At 41.6% G+C, this 21,457-nt stretch overlaps 1 protein-coding gene across 2 annotated transcripts in view; it reads right to left on the reverse strand.

The window, feature by feature from the left end:
* The window catches only part of rbm6 (RNA binding motif protein 6), a 74,910-nt gene extending 60,654 nt beyond the window's left edge, over positions 1–14,256 (reverse strand). For both annotated transcript variants that reach the window (XR_010002668.1, XM_003217610.4), the window contains exons 1-3: positions 14,120–14,256; positions 2,541–2,636; positions 57–1,377 (exon numbers count right to left, since the gene is read on the reverse strand). Coding sequence is in view for 1 of the 2 variants with exons in the window: in XM_003217610.4 (XP_003217658.2) it covers positions 57–1,377; positions 2,541–2,584 (1,365 nt within the window). In the remaining variant the exon portion in view is untranslated. The remainder of the gene's footprint in view (positions 1–56; positions 1,378–2,540; positions 2,637–14,119) is intronic.
* Between the last annotated feature and the right edge of the window lie 7,201 nt (positions 14,257–21,457).

The following is a 21,457-nucleotide window of genomic DNA, read 5'->3' on the forward strand; positions in this document are numbered from 1 at the left end:
TCATGAACATGCTTACTGCTATGAACTCTAAGAGGTTTCTTCAGTAAGTCACATACCTGAAGATCTGGCTGAGAAGCTTTACAAGATTTTCCTTCTGCAAAAGTCTTGCCATGTTCATACTCAAAAAGCTGGCCTCCTGGCAATCGATGATCTACATCTCTGTACTCAATGCCTCTGTAGTCTGTATCCTGCCTCCCAAGGAAGTCCAGTTCACTCTTTTCCTTCACTCCAAGTCCAGATGATTCAGACACTAGATGTTCAGCCAAAGAGAGCTCTTGATTGCAAACAAAGGCCTGAGAAGGGTTATCTTGGTCCTGAAGAGCAGGAAGAGGACCACAGCTATTTTGGAACTCTGCTGATGATTTACTCTCAAGATTTTGCCCTTCAGTTTTTTCTTCTCTGGCTCTTGGCTCTGACTGTGGAAATTCCTCATTCTGCATAGCCATGGAAGACCTCTCTCTAACAGCAAGAACAGGCTCCTCTCTATTGCATTCTCTTTCTTTCAGAGGCCCTGTAGACTGACAATGCTGGTAGTCAAGAATAATTCCTTCTGCCGAGGGAGTTTCCCTATCTACAAATTCCAGAGATGGTGGAATATCTCTACCCCTAAAATCCTGATCAACCTGGGGTTTTGGCCTGTTTCTGAAATTTGGATGTGGTACATCTCTGTCTCTGAAGTCTAAGTCTGCTGTACCCATACCTCTTACGTCTAGATCAGGAGTATCTCTTTTTCTAAAATCTGAATATGGCTGCTCTCTACCCCTATACTCCTGTTCAGACATATCTCTTCCCCTAAAGTGTGAATGAGATCCATCTCTATTTCTGAAATCTAAATCAAATGTTCCCCTTGCACGAAATTCTGTGGCGGCATCATCTCTGCCCCTGTAGTTCATAGTATGAGCCTCCCTATCCCTGTAGTTTGTACGGAATGCCTCTCTGTTCCTGAAATCCATTGGGGGAATGTCTCCTCCAGTATAATCCACTGACTGCCCTTCCCTATCCTGGAAATCTCCTGGATACATCTCTCTGCCTCTGAAGTCTGGAAGGAGTGGCACCCTGCCTCTGAAGTCCAAATGTGACTCATCTCTGTTCTGGAAGTCAGAAGGTGGGTAATCTCTGCCTCCAAAATCATGTAAATGGCCCTCCCCACCTCTGAAGTCACTACGTGGTCCATCTCTACCTCCAAAGCTGAAAGCAGGTTCCTCTCTGTTGGCAAACTGAGGATTGAGGATGCCTGGGACTCCCTGGATATCAAAAGGAAGTGATTCTCTGCCAGAGAAGTTGCCAGAGTGTCTTTCTTGAGCAAGACTATCAATGGGAGGAGGAGGAGAGTAATCCCTGTTCCACCCGGGAGCAAATCTTTCTTCTTGGCTCCCACTGTAGAAATAAAGACAGTGTTATTCATAATGTCCGAGTTTGAAATCAGAAAACATCAGCATGTCTTCTCTAATTTTTTTACACAGCTGTTCAACAGTTAGATCCGCAGAAGATAGTGGTGTTTGGTAGCATAAGAGCAGGTAGTGTACGACAGATGTGATAAGTAAACTTGCGCACTTTCATTTCACCATAATTCCCAGAAGAAATCAACATGGAATACCTGAAATAGCAATGAGTTAATGAAGGCAGCAATACATATTGTTTCATAGTATATGCAACCTGGAACCTTTAGAGAGTTGTTTCTAAAACGTCACCACATTTGACTTTCATTCTTCTTCAATCAATGGTTCAGTGGTTAGACATCAAATCAGCTTTTACTACTATCTTAAAAAGGGCTTCGCTTTGGTTCTCCTGTTATTGCTCATCTGATACTTCATGTATCATTCCCAGGTATGACAACTATTTCTAGACTATATTATCCTATGTCAAAAATACAATTACCAGTCATAGGTGGAGGAAGTATTATTACATTACCTGCTTTACTCTCAGTGCATTTGAAACTTATTTATTGTGAAGAACATGAGTATGGGAATGATAAGATTGTTCAAATTCAATATTTGTTTTTAAGTCAGTCACAAAATTTTGAATTGCTACTGATTTATATTGTTCTATGAAGTGGAGACTGCAATATTCTAAAAAATATTTCAACCAATAACATCTGTGTTCAAAATATGAGAAGAGAGCTTAAAACAATAACTCCTAAGTAATTTAGTATTTAGCAAAAACATTGAGATGGAAACTGTACTGTGTCCACAGCATCCCATTCCTGACACATAAACATTCTGTACAATGTTCTCCTCCAAAAACCTCTTTCTGTTGTTGTGTGCTTTATGTTTTCAAGTTTATAAACTGGTATATAACTTTTAGTGAATAATTCAAAGACATATGGAACAAAAAATGGTTCTTAATGGGTCCTCTTCTGCATTCTACTTAGGTCACCCCGAACCAAAGAATTATTCAGGCCACTGTTTTATTCCCCAAACTGATGCACAACTATAATTGCCAAATATCTTTGGTGTTATCCTTATCAAGCTATTAGAAATACAATAGATTTGTCAACTTGCATATGTGGCATATGTATGATCTCACATTAAATTACTTACCGGAAAGGACCAATTCTGTTAGCTGGTCGAGGATTTCCCCACATTTTGTATATGACTGACAACCACACTGTTCTTTCTGCTGCTTAACTGCAGAATCTGTGAGATAAAAATACAACACATTTTAATTAAACTCTATGTGCCAGTGTTAGGCAGCGTCCTTTAGGCCTCATCCTTTAAGACAACAAGCACTACAAATTTCTACTGTTAAAAGATCTTAGCCAGTTTGAATCCCATAAGGTATTATTCATAAGCGTAGCAAAAGGCCATTCTGCAACAGAGGAAATAAAATACTGTTTAGCATAACCTTACAACATATTCAGAGATGTAGGTTTCACTAGAAGGTTGGTATACACAAAGCAGTATTTCTGAACTGTTATTTTCAATACCTCAAAATGCAAAAACAACTTGATCATATGCATGGATTTTTGAATTGTGAACTATTTTAGTTTTTAGATAAATGCACACTTAGAAAAATTAATTTTAAGCAGTTTCTATGAAATCTAAATAGGTAAACCTAAAATATCAAGCAAGGTTTCTAGGGCAAATGCTGTGATATTAAAAAAACAAGTACTACATGTTGTTTTCATTGCATATCTGAAAAATTAAACTTGGGGGAAAGATTTCCCCAAATGCTCTCAGTCTTGGATTAAGATTTTAGATTTCAGGCTTGGATTAAGACATAAAAGATTTTCTTGTCCCCACATACAGTAAAGTCCAGCTCGTTTGAACGCCGCTCATCGAAGCGTACGGGCTATCCGAGCCAAATTCCTCCCCCCACTCACCCCGGCAGATCCCGGTGCTGCCGGAACCCAGCCAGATGAGTGAGCGACGGACGGAGGGCGGACTTGCTGGCTGGCTCCTTCGCCAGCCCCGGCGTGGCAAAGGAGCCAAGCCACGGAGGGCAGGCGAGTGAAGGAGGAGGGCCGCAAAGGCCCTCCCCATTCACCCGCCCGCTTGATGGCTCCTTTGCCACAGCGGGTGCTGGTGCTGCTGGCCCCGGCGTGGCGAAGGAACCAAGCCAGTGAGCGGGTGAACAGGGAAGGCCTTTGCGGCCCTCCCCGTTCACCCGCTCGCTCGCTGGCTCCTTTGGCAGGCCAGGCGCCAGCAGCACCGGCGCCCTGCCTAACGAAGGAGCCGAGCCAGCAAGCAGGTGAACGGGGAGGGCCTTTGCAGCCCTCCCTGTTCACCCGCTCACTTGCTGGCTCCTTCGGCAGGCTTTCCTGTAATCCCTCCTTATTATCCAAGATATTCGCTTATCCAAGTTTCTGCCGGCCTGTTTAGCTTGGATAAGCAAGACTCTACTGTATATATATTATTCAAATATAAACAATAATAAAATTTTACTTTTTACTTACAGTGAGACGGAAAATACTGTTTATTTTTAAATAATTCCACTTTATTTAATTTGAAAAGTCTTCCCCTTTTTTCTAACTACAAAGTCTTTTATTGTAAGAACCTGGTTCAGTTGCATCCTTTTTGTGGAACCAGATTCAGTTGCACCAATTGCAGTTTTGCACCATATGGTCTGTGGTAAATCCAGCAATGGAAAATTTCTGTGGTGCCCTATTTCTCTTGATGCCCTAAGCACATGCTTATTTTGCTTAATGATTAATCCAGCCCTGAATGTTCTGTATATTAACTTGCTCTTAAACTTAATCCAGACAAGTCAGAGGTGCTTCTGGTCAGATCTGGGAAGAGGGACTCGGCCTGTGTTAGATGGGGTCACACTCCCATGAAAATGCAGGTTTGCAGTTTGGGAGTACTTCTGGATTCGGCTCTGAACCTGAAGGCCCAGGTGTCAGCAGTGACCAGAAGCGCTTTTGCACAGTAAAGCTAGTGCAGCAACTGTGTCCATTCCTGGAGAAGTCAGATCTGGACATGGTGGTCCATGCCTTGGTTACATCCCGGTTGGACTACTGTAAAGAACTCTACATGGGGCTGCCTTTGAAAAGTGCTCAGAAACTTCAGTTGGTCCAAAGAGCAGCAGCCAGACTGCTAACTCGGTCTGGCTACAGAGAGTGTACAACTCTTCTGTTGCAACAGCTCCACTGGCTGGCAACACGCATCTCAGCACAATTCGAAGTGCTCGTTTTGACCTACAATGCCCTATATTGCTTTGGCCCAGGTTATCTGAGGAGCCGTATCTCTTTCTATGAACTTGGGAGACATCTACGATCTAATGGGGAGGGCCTTCTCTCGGTCCCATCAACCGCTAAAGCACACTTGGTGGGAACACAGGAGAGGCTGCTCCCAGACTGTAAAACTCCCTCCCAAGGGAGACCAGGATGGCCCATCTCTGCTGTCCTTCCGCAGTCAGGTCAAGACATTCTTCTGCCGACAGACATTTGGGGAAGGATAAGGGGCATGCTTTGGAGGAGGTTGGTTGCGATTGGGGGGGGGGGGGCTATGAGTTTTAAAGACCATTTTAAGTTTATTTATTGTATTTTAATTCTGTTTTATCAAACTGTTACTATTTATTTTTTTAAAAACTTTAGTATTGCACTTCTCAAACTTCTCAATCTCCTTGAGTGCCACAGGAGAAAGGCGGGGTATAAATAAAGTTTATTATTATCAACACAACGACGTTGTATGGCACAGCAAACAAGATAGATATGCTGGATTTCGTTTCGCAAAACCACAAGTCGAACACTTCCCAAGTGTCTAGGACTGTGTGATGTATTTTCTGATGATGTGTGCAGATCCCAGTAGGGTGGCCTTTTGCAGTTGGCAGATGGTGATTTTGTCAATGTCTATTGTTTCCAAGTGCCGGCTGAGATCTTTTGGCACGGCACCTAGTGTGCCCATCACCACCGGGACCACCTGCACTGGTTTCTGCCAGAGTCTTTGAAGTTCAATCTTGAGGTCCTGATAGCAGCTGAGTTTTTCCTGTTGTTTTTCATCTATGCGACTGTCACCTGGGATGGCAACATCAATGATCCAAACCTTGTTCTTTTCCACAACTGTGATGTCTGGTGTGTTGTGTTCCAGAACTTTGTCAGTCTGGATTTGGAAGTCCCACAGTATCTTTGCGTGCTCATTTTCCAATACTTTTGCAGGTTTGTGATCCCACCAGTTCTTTGCTGCTGGGAGGTGGTACTTGAGGCATAAGTTCCAATGAATCATTTGGGCCACATAGTTGTGCCTCTGTTTGTAGTCTGTCTGTGCGATTTTCTTACAGCAGCTGAGGATATGCTCAATGGTTTCGTCGGTTTCCTTGCACAGTCTGCATTTTGGGTCATCAGCTGATTTTTCAATCTTGGCTTTAATTGCATTTGTTCTGATGGCTTGCTCCTGGGCTGCAAGGATCAGGCCTTCTGTCTCCTTCTTCAGGGTCCCATTCGTGAGCCAGAGCCAGGTCTTCTCCTTATCAGCTTTTCCTTCAATTTTGTCAAGGAACTTTCCATGCAGTGTTTTGTTGTGCCAGCTGTCAGCTCTAGTTTGTAGTGCGGTTTTCTTGTACTGGTTTTTTATCTGCTGTGTTTTGAGGAGTTTCTGATTTTTGACTTCAATCAAAGCAGGTTCTTCACTTTGCTTGACATATTCTGCCAGGGCATGTTCTTCTTCTTTGACTGCTTGTTTTACTTGTAAGAGTCCTCTGCCCCCTGATCTTCTAGGCAGATATAGCCGGTCAACATCACTGCGAGGGTGCAGGGAATGATGAATGGTCATGAGTTTTCTTGTTTTTCTGTCCAAATTGTCCAGTTCCACCTGTGTCCAATTTATAATGCCAGCAGTATATCTTATGACAGGTATGGCCCAGGTGTTTATGGCCTTGATGGTATTGCCTCCATTGAGCTTGCTTTTGAGAATTTTTCTGACCCTTTGTGTGTATTCTTTGCTGACCACAGTTTTCACATGTTCATGCTTGATGTTGTCCAGCTGTAGTATGCCCATATATTTATAGGCCTCTGGCTGGTGACACTTTATTGTTTGGTCATTGGGCATATTTATGCCCTCACTTTCAATGATTTTTCCCTTCTTCAATGCCACTGTCGAACATTTGTCCAAACCAAACTCCATGTTGATATCAGTGCTAAAAATTCGGACAGTGTTGGTCAGAGACTGGATTTCAGTTTGCATTTTCCCATATAGCTTCAGGTCATCCATGTACATCAAATGTGAAATTTTGTGAGAATTCTTAGATGTTTGATAGTCGAGATTTGTTTTTTGTAAGATTGTTGACAGAGGGATCATGGCAATAATGAAAAGCAGAGGGGACAATGAATCTCCCTGGAAAATTCCTCTCCTGATGTTGACAAATCCATAGCTTTCATTTCCAACAAACAGTTCAGTTTTCCAGTGCTCCATCATGTTTTCAATGAAGGTGCCAACGGTTTTACAAATCCCGATGGCGTCCAGGCACTTGATGATCCAGCTGTGTGGGAGTGAGTCAAAGGCCTTTTTGTAGTCAATCCACGTCATGTGAAGATTAGCTTTTCGGCTCTTACAGTTCTCCAGAATCATTTTGTCAATCAATAACTGGTCTTTTGTGCCCCTGCTTTTCCGTTTGTTGCCTTTCTGTTCATCTGGCAGGATGTTTTTTTCTTCAAGATAGTCTTGAATTCTGTCAGCTATGATGTCAGTCAGTAGTTTAAACATAGTGGGCAGACATGTTATTGGCCTGTAGTTTCCTGGTGCTGCTCCTTTTGCTGGATCCTTTTGTATCAGGTATGTTCTTCCAGTTGTTAGCCATTCACTGATACTTCCTTTCTGCAGCATCTCATTGAATTGTTGGACCATTTTTCCATGTAAACTAATCAGATGTTTGAGCCAAAATCCATGAAGTTGATCACTACCAGGCGATGTCCAGTTCTTGACTTTTTGCACTCGTTTGCTGATCATTTCAGTTGTTATTTCCATCAGTTCCATTTTGTTCTGTGAGAATTTTCCTTCAAACTCCTTTATCCACCCAGCGTTTTTGTTGTAGTTTTTATTATTTTCCCAAAGTTCTTTCCAGAACTTTGTTGTTGCAGTTTTCTCTGGCTTTATGATTACTGTGTCTGTTGTTTGGTTCAGACTCTGGTAGAACCGTCTTTGGTCTGATTGAAACAGTTGATTTTGTCTGTACTGGATGATTCTGGCTTCATACCTTTCAATTTTTCTGGCTGTTGCTGTAATTTGTTCTTTCACGATTTCCAAAGCTTCTTCAATTTTTCCGGTGTTCAGCCAGTACTTTCGGATCAGGTATTGCTTGATTTTGTCATTCTTCAGTTTCCTCTCTTTCATATTTTTCAGGTTACTTGCATCTGATCTAAGTTTCTTGATTTTCAACTCTAGCCTGACCTTCCACTTTGGTTTTCCAGTCGATTTTCTTTGGGGCTGCCTTGGTTGTAGGAGCCCAAGATGATGATGATGGATGATGATGATGATTATTATTATTATTATTCTACTCAGAGAAAGAACCTTATGAAAAAGGAGAGAACACACGTTTACACTAACTGAAGAACAAGAGTATTGCTTTTCATCTCCATGCATTACTGAAGGTAACTACAAGCTGTTTACTTATTTTCAAACTTACAGTAGAGTTCCAGTTATCCGACATAAACAGGCGGGCCGAAAGTCAGATAACCAAAACTGTTGGATAATAGGGGGACCCTGTTATCCAAACCTCTCCACGCTCCAAGCCAGGTGCTTGGCAGGGAGGGAGGAGACTTTTCCCTCCCCAAGCACCGGGCTTCAAGAGCCCCATTGCTGCCTAGAAAAACACTGTTTTTCTAGACAGCAAGGCTCCAAGCCCGGTGCTTGGCAGGGAGGAGACTTTTCCCTCCTGCAAAGCACCCAGCTGCCTAGAAAAACAGCTATTTTCTAGACAGCAACATGCAGGGAGCCTCTCCAAGCGCCTGGTGCTTACCAGGAGGGAAAAGTCTGCGTTGGTCGCATCTCGTCCCTTCCAGCAAGCACCCAGCTTGGAGAGGCCCGCTGCTCATTGCTGCCTAGAAAAACAGCAACTCGCAGCAGGCCTGTTTTTATGTTAGGCTGCCGTTATTTAAAAAATCAAATAAATTGTAAATTGTAAAAAATAAAAGCCTATAAAGGTGATTAAGTTAATTTGAGTCATTTGATCATTTAGCTAACCTCAGAACAAAAACTTATAAAACCAAACTTTTTTGCTTGGAGGGATGGATGGGTTTATAAGGGGGTTCTCATAAATTAAAAGCCTAACCAAGGGGTACGAGAAGGGGAAAGGTTTGGGAACTACTGCTCTTTGTAGAAGGTGGGATCCAAATATTTTTGTCAGGCCAAAGAAAAAACAGGGTTTTTTTTTAGTATAATAGCTTTATTTTCTGCTCTTGTAATTTATAAAGGATTAGCTTTCAAAGCTATGTTAAGCAGCAGAGTTGGGCCTTAGAAGTGCAGCAGTCTGCCAAAACAAGAGTCCCAAGGACATGACATACACAACCTCCTCTTTGTGTTCATCTAGGATGAATTCTGTGCCTCTTCTTTCTAGTCATGTTTGTGGCATATAAAAATTACAAACAGGATAATCTTTGTATATGAATAAAAAGACAGACATTAGAAATACCAATACAGATAAAAGGGTATTTAAATTTGAGGATATTCCAAATTTGCCCTTAAGCTCACAGTACTCAAGCAAAAATATTTCAGTGACAGAAAGACTGGGGGTCCTTCCAGAAAAGCCCTATATCCCAGGATCTGATCCCAGGTTTTTTGTATATCCCAGATTATCTGGCAGTGAGGACTCATATAATCCAGTTTAAAGCAGAAAACTTGGGATGAGATCCTAGGATATAGGGCCTGTCTGGAAGTGAAATGGAATTTTCTGACAAATTTTAATGCACTGTAATAATATACACTTAACCCTTCCAGTGCAAACGTTTCTTAACCAGCACAAAATCGGTATGACTAAACACATCACCAAAATTGCCAAAAATACAACCACAAATTCAGAATATACCATTTATATATATAAAAAAATTTAAAACACAAGGAGAGCAAATTAAGGAAAACAACAGGTGAGGCTAAAAAGCCCATTTTCTTTTACTGCAGTATCTGAAAGTGTAACAACACTTCTAGATCCATGCTTTTAATCTCCAAAAGTAATAAATGAGGCCATTTGATGCTTATTTTACTTATATTCTACTCTTCCTCTAGAAAGCATGAAGCTTTTTGATTTCATAAGTCAACACATTTGGTCAATGCTGGTTTGATCCTTGAACTCAATTATTACTGCAAGAGACAACCAATTTGAACTGACAATTAAAAAAAATCCCATAGCATTTTGCTGAAATTGCTGTCAATGATCCCTGTGCAATAGGGTGTTGTCCTCAAAGAAAGTTTAGAAACTGCAACTGATGTAGGGGATTGCTATTATGATCATACTACTCCAATACGGTGGGACTATTCTACATTGGTTCCTGATGGTATCGCTACCCTACTTAAAGGGTTTGTCACTACCTTTAAAATTCAGTATCGTTGAGGGGCTATGGTAATTAAAGGACTAAGTGCTCCAAATATTCTGCCCATTGAAAATCTCCTGAGGTGGAACTGGTGCTTTCAGCTCTCAGTAGAATGGCACTTGACTTACCATAGGTCATATCACAAACCTTAATTTTGGCACCAAAACCTGCTCTCAACTTATACATGAGGTTGACATGCATATGAGTATTTATGGTACCTTCTGGTAAAGAGCTGCCTTGTTCCATCTTCTCTTATGTCATTAGAAATGTTGAGAAAGTAACTAAGTGAATAAATACTGTTTGATTCTGAGGTTTTTTGCAACAATTTTAAAAACAACACACAATTTTACAATTAGAAAAAATATACAGAATACTCAGTATTCTGAGTATATACATCTACAAATAGGTTTATATTAATGTATAAAATAGGTATAATAAAATTAATGAGTCATCATTGTTGAAGTATGTGTCTTATTCTGCCTGTTAATGTGATATCTTCTCTATTTTTATTAAATTAGTATTGTGATGGCACGCCGGGGTTAAAAGGAAAACTAGTGTCTGGCTATACCCGGTGGCTATTGGTATACCCTCTGATGTACTTCAGTTCTTTAAAATAAAGACTCTTGAGGCAGGATAAAGTTAACCAAATAAGTTTACTGGAAACAAAAGGCAAAGTTAACTTCAGTCAGGGTTCTTGAAAGGCGAATCAAAATAATATATTACAAAGACAAAGTTTGTTGGTTGAACTTAGTCACACTGATAATAAATACTTGACTATATTTGAATAATATGAGGTAAAATACTCGGCTATTGAAGGTAGAATACTGGACTACGTTGTTGGTAAATACTTGGCTATAGATATAATACAAAACTAAAATGGTAAAGTACAGAACAATGGTGAAGTACACTAAGCTATATTGGTAAAGTACTGTTTTGGTGGTAAATACTGGACTTTGCTATGGTAAACTCTGGACTATGACAACTATATGGTAAGGGACTCTAAGTTATGTTGGTAAAATATGTGCTAAGGATGCCTGTCTGGATTGCCAAGGAACCCAGACAATTTCTGGTCTTCTCCTCTAAAACTCTGACACAGAACTATTTTAATCTGAACTGTTTTGCCTTGTTATGATGTTGTTTATTATGTCTGCTGTGTTCAAGTTGTTGTATGTTGTTTTGACAAGTGACTGTTTGCACACATGTTGGAAACCACGCTGAGTCCTCTCGAGGAGATAGAGTGGTATATAAATAAAGTTTTTTTTATTATTATTATTATTATTATTATTATTTACATGTTAATTTATTAAATTATGAAAAGTATTAATAAAAATATTAAAACAGCTACGCTAAATCTTTATGGTTATAATGCTATTATCATTATTATTATTATGTGTACTTATATCCAGGTTTTCTCTCCACAAGGAAACTCTTTGCAGCTTATATTAAAAGCATTTCAATATTTAAAATCTAAAAATATACAAACAGAATTAAATATAAATGGTATTAACAACTCAGTTAAAATCCATAAAAACATAAAGAAGTTGAAGGGAAACTTACACTATGTTTACAATTACCCATAGAAGGGTTGCGATAGAAATCATAATAGAAAAGACAGTCTATTCTATAAGACAAGTGAAGGATAAACATTATCAAGTTCTATCTATAGCATAAACAAACTGTCAGTTTATTGGACCAATCTTAATTGAGTAAAGGATCACACTTTCCCCATCTCTGGACTAAGTATCACAGATTTATTATGACCATATGGTTTTATTGACTTTTGAAGCATTTACTTCGACTGAAATACTATTTTCCGGCTATATAGATTTTTTGGGGGGTGGAATTGAAAGAGTATATCTTTGTTTCAAATTCTTATCTGCAGTATGGGTTCTGATGAAATTTAACAATACAGGTTCAGCATCCCTTAATTCAAAAATACCACCAAATTCTCCATATGGGTGGCTAAGAGAGTGACACATCTTTACTTTCTAATAGTTCAATGTACACAACAGTTTCATGCACAACATTATTAAAACATTGTAGAAAATTACCTTCATAGAATCACTGAGTTGGAAGAGACCAGAAAGCCCATCCATCCCCTTTCTGCCATGCAGAAACACATAATCAAAGCACCTCCAACAGATGGCCATCCAGCCTCTTCTTAAAAACCTCCAGAGAAGGAGATCCCACCAGACTCCCAGGCAACAGCTTATTCCATTGCCATAAAGCTCTTACTATCAGGAAGTTCACTTTTATTCATTTATTTATTCACTTTATTTCTTAATTAGTCGCTCTCCACCAGAGTGCTCCGAGCGACTTACATTTTAAAATATCGTTCCAAAATATAAAAAACATTCAACATAAAAACATTCAACCTAAAAACAAACTACAGTAGAGTCTCACTTATCCAACATTCGCTTATCCAACGTTCTGGATTATCCAACGCATTTTTGTAGTCAATGTTTTCAATATATCATGATATTTTGGTGCTAAATTCGTAAATACAGTAATTACTACATAGCATTACTGTGTATTGAACTACTTTTTCTGTAAAATTTGTTGTATAACATGATGTTCTGGTGCTTAATTTGTAAAATCATAACCTAATTTGATGTTTAATAGGCTTTTCCTTAATCTCTCCTTATTATCCAACATATTCGCTTATCCAACGTTCTGTCGGCCCGTTTACATTGGATAAGCGAGACTCTACTGTATTTGGCAAATTAGATCTGATTTACTTAAATGCACAACCAAACAGCCTATCCAAAGTTCTATCCAATGTTTAGGTCTAGTTTGAATCCACAGGTCCATGTCCTAGTCACCAGAAAAGCAGAAAACAAGCTTGCCTCCTCCTCAACTTGCCATCCTTTCAAATATTAAAACATGGCAATGATGTTCCCTCTCAGCCCTTTTTTCTCCAAGCTAAACATGGCCAGCTCCCTGTCTATGAAACACCAATGAATTTCATGTTGAGCCTTATAATAAGAATATTTATATTCCATGTGTATGTCTTGATTGAAACGCAATGTGGCTCACAAAATTTTAATATGTTTTAATTGGTTGGTTTTAATATTTTGTTTATTTATTGGTGTATGTATACGTGCAACATTGAATTGTTGCCTTTGTAAAGCTGCCTTGAGTCCCCTTCGGGATTGAGAAAAGTAAGATAAAAGTATGGTAAACATAAATAAATAAATAAATGAACATTAATAAGCAGTGCACTTTAAATTCCATGATATAGTAAAAATCCGAAATCCAAAACGGTTCTAGTCCCAAGCATTCCGGGAAAGGGATAATCAACATGTGAAAGAAACTCGGGGAAAAGGCATCACAGGTGTTTCAAAACAATGGATCCAATTTTAATGTAGTACATTTCACAACGGCAGTATATTACATGTAGTTAACAGGCATGGGCAAACTTCAGCCCTCCCTCCAGGTGTTTTGGACTTCAACTCCCACAATTCCTAACTGCCTAAAACACCTGCAGGGAGGGCCGAAGTTTGTCCATGCCTGATGTAGTTCGTCTGTAGCGCTCAGCTGCATAGGTCATGGCAGATCTCCATAGTGAGACTGACACTAAAGGCCTTTGAGTAAAGAAATGCTAAAAGGCAGCGGCTAGAGCAGTGGTTCCCAACCTTTGGGCCTCCAGGTGTTTTGGACTTCAACTCCCAGAAATCCCTGCTGTTGGGAAGCATGAGAGCTGAAGTCCAAAACACCTGGAGACCCAACGGTTGGGAACCACTGAGCTAGAGAAAGGCCTTCGAATGACAGACTTAATTATTTCGATGACACTTCTCTTTCTCCAGTGGAAGACGGGAATGACAGTATGACCTGCATATTACCTCCCCTTCCTTCCTCCCTTCCCTCCGCCCGCCTCCCTCTGGTTGCGTTTGTGGACGTCACCCGTCGCCTCAGGAAGAAAACAGGAGCTATCAAGGGTCTCGGCCCAGGAGGTAAGGGAAGCGCAAGCGCCACAAGCCGATGAGGCCCCAAAGGCCCAGAGCGCCTTTCCCGCCTCGCCGCCCCTTAAGCGGGCCAAACAGCCTTTTCCTCCACGCCGGAACCGAGAGGGAGGGCCCTGCGTGCCCGACATGACAGAGAGAGCCCTCCGCGCCCGCAGAAAGGAGCATAATAACCATCACGTCAATAATAGCCACTTACCAGAGTCGGTCAGGCGGGGAACGGCCGCCACAGGCCTCCTGCGAAGCCGCGGCGCCGATCCGAGAAGACAGCGGAAGTTCCGGTGGATTTAACCACGTGACGTGCCGGCCCCTCCCGCAAGCTATAGAGTCGCAACGGCTAGGGCGTCCCCATCCCAAAGGCACTATAGTGGGCAAGCTTCTCATCCGGGTCTTTTTCCCCTTCCTCCCATCTCGCAAGCGGAAGTGGGAACTGCCCAAAGCAGACAATGGGGAAATTGTGCTGTTGAAGGCTTTCATGGCCAGGATTACTGGGTTGCTGTGAGTTTTCCGGACTGTAAGGCCATATTCGAGAAGTATTCTCTCCTGACGTTTCGCCCACATCTGTGGCCGACCTCCTCAGATGTTATGAGGTATATATATCTGTGAAAGGTTCAGGATGGGAGAAAGAACTCTTGCCTGTTGGAGGCAAGTATGAATGTTACAATTAATCACTAAAGCAGCTTCAAGGCCTGGCTAATTCCTGCCTGGGCCAGTCCTTTGTTGGGATATGTTAGCTGGCCCTGATTGTTTTGAAACAGTAAATAAAGAGCAACAGTCTGAAAATAGGGGAATTCCAGACGTGAATCAATCAGAGCTCCCAACAAAGGATTCCCCCAGGAAGGAATCAGCCAGGCTTTGAAGCTGCGTGGCTTTTCAATGCTAATCAATATGATCAAATGCAACATTCACACTTGCCACCAACAGACAAGAGTTTTTTCTCCCACCCTGGACCTTCCACAGATATATAAACCTCACTGACCTAGTTTCCAGTATATCTTACAACCTCTGTGGGCGAAATGTCAGGAGAGGATGCTTCTGGAACATGGCCATACAGCCCGGAAAACTCACAGCAACCCAATGGGGATATTGCTGTCAAAAAGACATATTCGTGGCCTCCTTATTCTGATGCAGGACAAAACTGTTGTTTCTTTTTGACAGTTTTTTTACATGGCTTTTGAATGGAAAATGTGTGTAAGGTTTTTTTGTCATTTAAAATGTGATGGTCCCATAAACCAAAGGTTTCTGCGGTTTCTCTTTTAGTTGAGCATTTTATTAGCTTGTGTGCAGGTGGGAATAATATATAGCAGGGGTCCCCAAACTAAGGCCCGGAGGCCACATGCGGCCCATCAAAGCCATTTATCCGGCCCCCACGGCACAAAGGCAGAAGGGGGTTGGGCTAAATGACCCAAGGGTTCTCTTCTTCTCTTCCAACTATTATTATTATTATTATTATTATTATTATTATTACTATTTTATTATGACACAGCAAACAAGATAGATATGCTGGATTTCATATCACAAAATCACAAGTCGAACACTTCCCAAGTGTCTAGGACCCAAAATGAACAATCACAGAAATATACAATGCCAGAAAACTGCACAATTATTATTATTATTATTATTATTAACATTGAGGCTGGGAGGCCATTTGTCAGGGGTGCTTTGCTTGTGCTTTTGGTGCCCAAAGACAGAAGGGGATTGGACTCAATGGCCCAAAGGGTCTCTTCCAACCCTATTATTATTATTATTATTATTATTATTATTATTATTATTATTATTATTATTATTATTATTGCTTGGTGGCCAACTATAGACCGGCCCTCCAACTGTCCGAAGGATCGTGAACTGGCCCCCAGTTTAAAAAGTTTGGGGACCCCTGATATATAGCATTTATATGCTTGTCACAAGCAGTCCAGCAAATAACATAAAAAGGGGGGGAACAAGCCACAAAAAAAACGATGAACAGTAAACAGTGGGCTGGGAGGGTGGAGTGTTTCAGGATCAAAGGACCCTTATTTAAATTTCTGCTGGCTGGGAGCATTTAAAAATAGGTTAATCCTCCACCGCAATGTGGGGCAAATCTTTTGTGAGGGGTTTTGGCTGGGGAGGGGGGTGGAGGAACCCTGCATGCAGCTGCCAAGGAGGAGCAGGCGCTGCAGGGCTACATTTCAGGCTGAATTCACACTGCCATGTAATGAAACTGGATTATATGACAGCTCAGAGAAAGGGACTGCCAAACCGACCTCAGGATTCCTAGCCCAAGAAAATCTCATTAAATTCAAGATTTGACATACATCTACAAGCAACTTGGAGGCTCACCCACACAATCTTTGCAGCCTCAGCCCCACCTTTGACCTGCCGTTTGCCTAAGTGACTATCTCTCCTTCAGCCTCCTAACCTTTGCCCCAGATCTATCCTATTGTACTTATAAAAGACAACTATCATATCTATCAGTTACACCAAATAGAAGCAGTTTCAGAGCAAGGTGGAGTCTCCTTTTCTGGAGGTGCCTGGCCACATGTCAGGAGTGCTTTCATTGTCTGTTTCTGCATGGCAGATTGGAATTGGACTGAATGGCCCGTGGGATCTCCTCCAAAGGGGATTCTATGATGCTACACTTTTTCATTTAAACCTGAAGTTTGGGTTCCTGACCTGAAGGTTGCCGGTTCAAATCTGCGAGACAGGGTGAGCTCCTATCTGTCAGCTCTAAGTTACGGGGACATGAGAGAAGCCTCTCAGCCAACACATCCATGCGTCCCCAGGCAACGTCTTTGTAGACGGCCAATTCTCTCACACCAAAAGCCTAAGTGCAGTATTTATCTCTATGTACTTTTATCAAAAATAACAAACGTGACCCAAGAGGCATCTACACCAGTGGTCCCCAAACTAAGGCCCGGGGGCCGGATGCGGCCCTCCAAGGTCATTTACCTGGCCCCCGCCCTCAGTTTTATAATATTTTTATGTCATTTTCAATAAAATACTATATTGTATATACATATAATATTGATATTATAATGTTATACAATATAATACTAATAATAATACCATATAATATTAATTATATGTTATATATTACATATAATATTACAGTATAGTGGTATAGTTCAATATAGTAATATATAATGCTAATATTGTGCTATGCTAATAATATAATACATTGTATGTACATACAGCTGCTCTGAGTCTCCTTCGGGGTGAGAAGGGCGGGATATAAATGTAATAAATAAATGTAGTAAATGAATAAATAAATAATTTTAGACTTAGGCTCGGCCAAAGTCTGAAATGACTTGAAGGCACAACAACAACAGTCCTAATTAACTTGACTATCTCATTGGCCAGAAGCAGGCCCACACTTCCCATTGAAATCCTGATAGGTTTATGTTGGTTACAATTATTTTTATTTTTAAATATTGTATTGTTTTTTCATTGTTGTTGTTGTTTTGCACTACAAATAAGACATGTGCAGTGTGCATAGGAATTTGTTCGTTTTTTTTTTCAAATGATAATTCGGCCCCTCCACAGCCTGAAGGATTGTGGACCGGCCCTCTGCTTTAAAAGTTTGAGGACCCCTGATCTACACTGTAGAATTAATGCAGTTCGATGTCCCGTTAACTGCTCAGTGGCTCAATGCAATGAAATTCTTGGATTTTTAGTTTGGCGAGGCAGCAAGCTCTTCTTGGCAGGGAAAGCTAAAATACCTTGTCAGACTGGAACTCCCAGAATTCCCATAGCATTGGAAAAGGGCAGTTCAAGTTATATAAAACTGCATTAAGTCCACAGTGTAAATGGACCCTGGATCTTCCAGTGGTGGATCATACAAATCCTTGGTTCCAACCCTTTTTCTTCTATCTTTCTGCCCTTGAATGAAGACTTTTCTGTTCTGGTAAGTGTTTGACAAGTGGTTGTTTTAGATAATAGTTTTTTCCAGTTTCAGTGCTGTACTATTTTTAATTTATTTTTGTTTTCATACTATTTTAATTCTGTTGACAGTCAGAGACCAGTGTCTAATCTTCCTTTTTTGGACAGGGTGTGTTATGGTTGAGCCTTATGGCTCCGATACTGGGAGACGTGGTCGTAAGACTCCTCGGGAGTCAGATACTCTCGAGGAGCGAGAAAGGAAGCGGCTGCGGGACTTATTTGCAGAACCATCTGACGAGGATTCCTTTGAGGGTTTTACTGAGAGAATGGAGGAAGAGATGGTTAGCTCAGAGGAGGATGACATGGAATGGACTCGTGTGAGGGAGGATTTGGGTGCCACTGGCAATGATAGTATGGAAGGCGATTGGGGACCTTCAGGATTAGACCCGTGGACAAGCTGGAGGGATGGGACGGGATCCACAGCTGGGGATGCTGTGGGGCGTAGTCAAAGGTGTTTCAGTTCTGATGAGGAAAGTGATGAGGAAACGCCTGGAATTAGGGTAACAGCTGATAGTGATGAGGAGCTGTAAACTGGCATAAAATGGGGTTTGGAAGCAATGGCTAATTGCGTTGGGCAAGGTAATCTGGACGAACGCTTGGGCTCTGTGTGGGAAATTCCTGAAGACGGGTGTGATTCGTTTGCTGACTACGTAAGTTACCAAGGACACTGGGCATAGACGGCGGGAGGAACTGTGTGGGCTTTTGTTGTGCAACCTGTGCTTAATCTTAATAGCTTGGACCTCCGTCGTCTTCTTGACGGACGCCATCTGTTTATTCTGGACTGACTGACTGACTGACTGACTACGGCCTCGGACTCTCCTTCCTGTGATTATCGTTGGACCTGGTGAACTACAAACGTCTGTACCTGCCTTACGACCTTCGGACCGGATTGGAACTTCGCTGACCGCTTCTGCCCTTGAATGCTGCGTTTGTATCTGGAAATTGCTTGCTGTGTGGAGGAGTAACCTCTTAGTTACTCAAACATAGCTTTTGGCAGCAGAGAAGCATCTGCTGCCAGTTTTTTGTATTCCTTTGAACCTTTTGTTCACCAGCTTTTGTTTGTTTTAGTCCCAGGCTGAAGTAAGCTTTTTTGGTTTAACCTGGATTAAACTCCGGTTTAATCCGGTTTATCTTTTGAACGTTTTCCTTGTGTCTTTTTACTTTTAAGGCCAATGTTTGCCTAGCCCTTGTCTTTTACGGGCATTTTTGGTTCTGTAACTCCAATAAACTTTGTTATATCTTATCTTGTGGCGTTCTGTCCTTGACAGGGTGATTGAGAAGGCAGTTGCCCTCCAATTCCAGACAATCTTGGATGGCAACACTTCCTTCACCCATTTCAAACTGGCTTCAGAGCAGGATACGGAGTTGAGACTGCTATGACCGCCTTAGTGGATTATCTCCATCTTAACAATGACAAGGGCTGTGTGTCCCTATTGGTGTTTCTAGACTTCCCATTGACAGTGATATCCTTCTGGTTCTGGAACACCTGGAGGGACTGTGAATCGGGGACACTATGCTGCAGTGGTTCCAATCATACCTCTCAAGCAGATTCCAGATGGTAGTGTTTGGGGATAACCGTTCCTCAAAAAAAAAAAAGAGCTGTTACATGGTATCCCACAAGGTGCCATTCTATTCCCAATGTTCTTTTAACAGTTACATGAAACCGCTTGGAGAGATCATCCAGAGGCATGGGGCAGGGTGTTATCAGTATGCTGATGACACCAAAATGTATTTCTCTGTGTCTTCAAAAACAGTCTCAGCTAAGGATACTGTGTCTCCTCTGAATGAATGCCTGGAGGAGGTAATGGGCTGGAGGAAGGGGGGGATTGAATCTTAATTCAGTCAAAAGAGAGGTGCTTGCCATCAAGGGTCCTAATCTGGGGATAGAGGTGTGTCAAGCAGTTCTGCATGGGGTTACACTCCTCCTGAAAGACTGTGTTCACAGCTAGGGAGTGCTCCTGGATCCCTCTCTCCAACTGTCAGGCCAGGTAGATGCGATGGTCAGGAGTACCTACTACTAGCTTCTGCTGATATGCCAGCTGCCCACCCTTCCTAGATTTCGAGGACCATGCACTGGCAAGCTCAAGGTTGGACTTCTGCAATGCGCTTTACATTGGACTAACTTTGTACCAAGTTCAGAAACTCCAGTTGGTTCAAAATATGGCAACCAGATTGGTTACAGGAACATCCAGAAGTGAACATATTCCTATACTGAAGTCACTCCACTGGATGCCAATTAGTTTCCGGACAAAGTACAAGCTGTTGGTTTTGATACTGAAAGCCCTGTATGGTTTGGATCCAAGTTACTACAGGATTACCTTCTCCAGTACAGTCTGCCACAAACACTTAGGTCTTCTGTGATAAAAATGTGAAGGCTTAGAAAAAACTGGAAAAATGGGGGCGGGTGGAAAAATAGGGGGGGAGGTGAACAGGAAAACTGGCAGGGAAATTGGGGGGAAAGTGTTTTTCCCCAATTTTTCTGTTTTGTTTTTTTTTTTTCCAGGCCTTCCCAGCTCTACTTGGGTGGGGGCAGCTATTCCAGCCTACCAGAACTCAACTGGCAACTGTCACCCTGAGGACCTTTTCATTGGCTACCCCAATGTTGCAAAACATGATACCCTCTCCCAATGGTTTGTAGCTTCCCAAGGGCATCAGAATAAAAATATAATTTTTATCCCTTAAAAAAATCTTTATTCTTCTACAATTACAGGGAAGAAGGATACCAGCAGCAAACCAGCAGCAACGCCCACCCGAAAGCTAAATTGTTTCAAAACCTTAATAAAATGTATCCTTTGTCTCAACTTCCTGCCTACCTTGTATCCTTTAATGCTATTTCTATTCCTATATGTGTGTGTATAATATATGCGATTTGTGCCAAACCATAACAAGACGAGCCTCCGAGATCTTCACTTCGCACCTTTCCTGGAACAGAAGAGGCTGGGCATCAAGATCCCTCCAGCTATCCCTGGCAAAGGTGATAATCAAAATCAATTGTGTGCATATGTGGAATGATATACAGTTTCTGTGCCTCATCTGACAAAGCCAGCCAAAGTTTGTTCAGTCAAGTATTCCACTTGGGCTGAGAGATTGCTGACTCTGAAAACAGAAGCTTGGAATATGTACATTTGCAAACTCCTTTATTCCAAATCCAAGGCTTTATTAAAGAGATCATCACCTTTTGTTCCTGGGACCCCTCGTCTTTGTTTTTCCAAGACATTTCCCATTACCTGGAACTGGTCAATTAAACCACTTGGAAACTCATTAACCTTCCCCAAACATGGACATGGATCTTCCAGAGCTCACCCTCTCCCATTGGGGATGCCTTTCACAGCTGATTGGCCCTCCTAATCCCCGTGGTCTCCTCCCCACCTAGAGGCAACAACCTCATCAGAATACTGGCCAATCAGAGTGCAGATCCAAACCGGCTCTTATTTCAGCCTATCAGGGGAGATTTGAATAGCTGTCAAATGTATAAAACCTTGTCTCTAAATCAGTGGTTCTCAACCTGGAGTCCCCAGATGTTTTGGCCTACAACTCCCAGAAATCCCAGCCAGTTTACCAGATGTTAGGATTACTGGGAGATGAAGACCAAAAACATCTGGGGACCCCAGTTTGAGAA

The sequence above is a fragment of the Anolis carolinensis genome, chromosome 2 (assembly GCF_035594765.1).
Source record: "Anolis carolinensis isolate JA03-04 chromosome 2, rAnoCar3.1.pri, whole genome shotgun sequence".
In the NCBI taxonomy this organism is placed as follows: domain Eukaryota; kingdom Metazoa; phylum Chordata; class Lepidosauria; order Squamata; family Dactyloidae; genus Anolis; species Anolis carolinensis.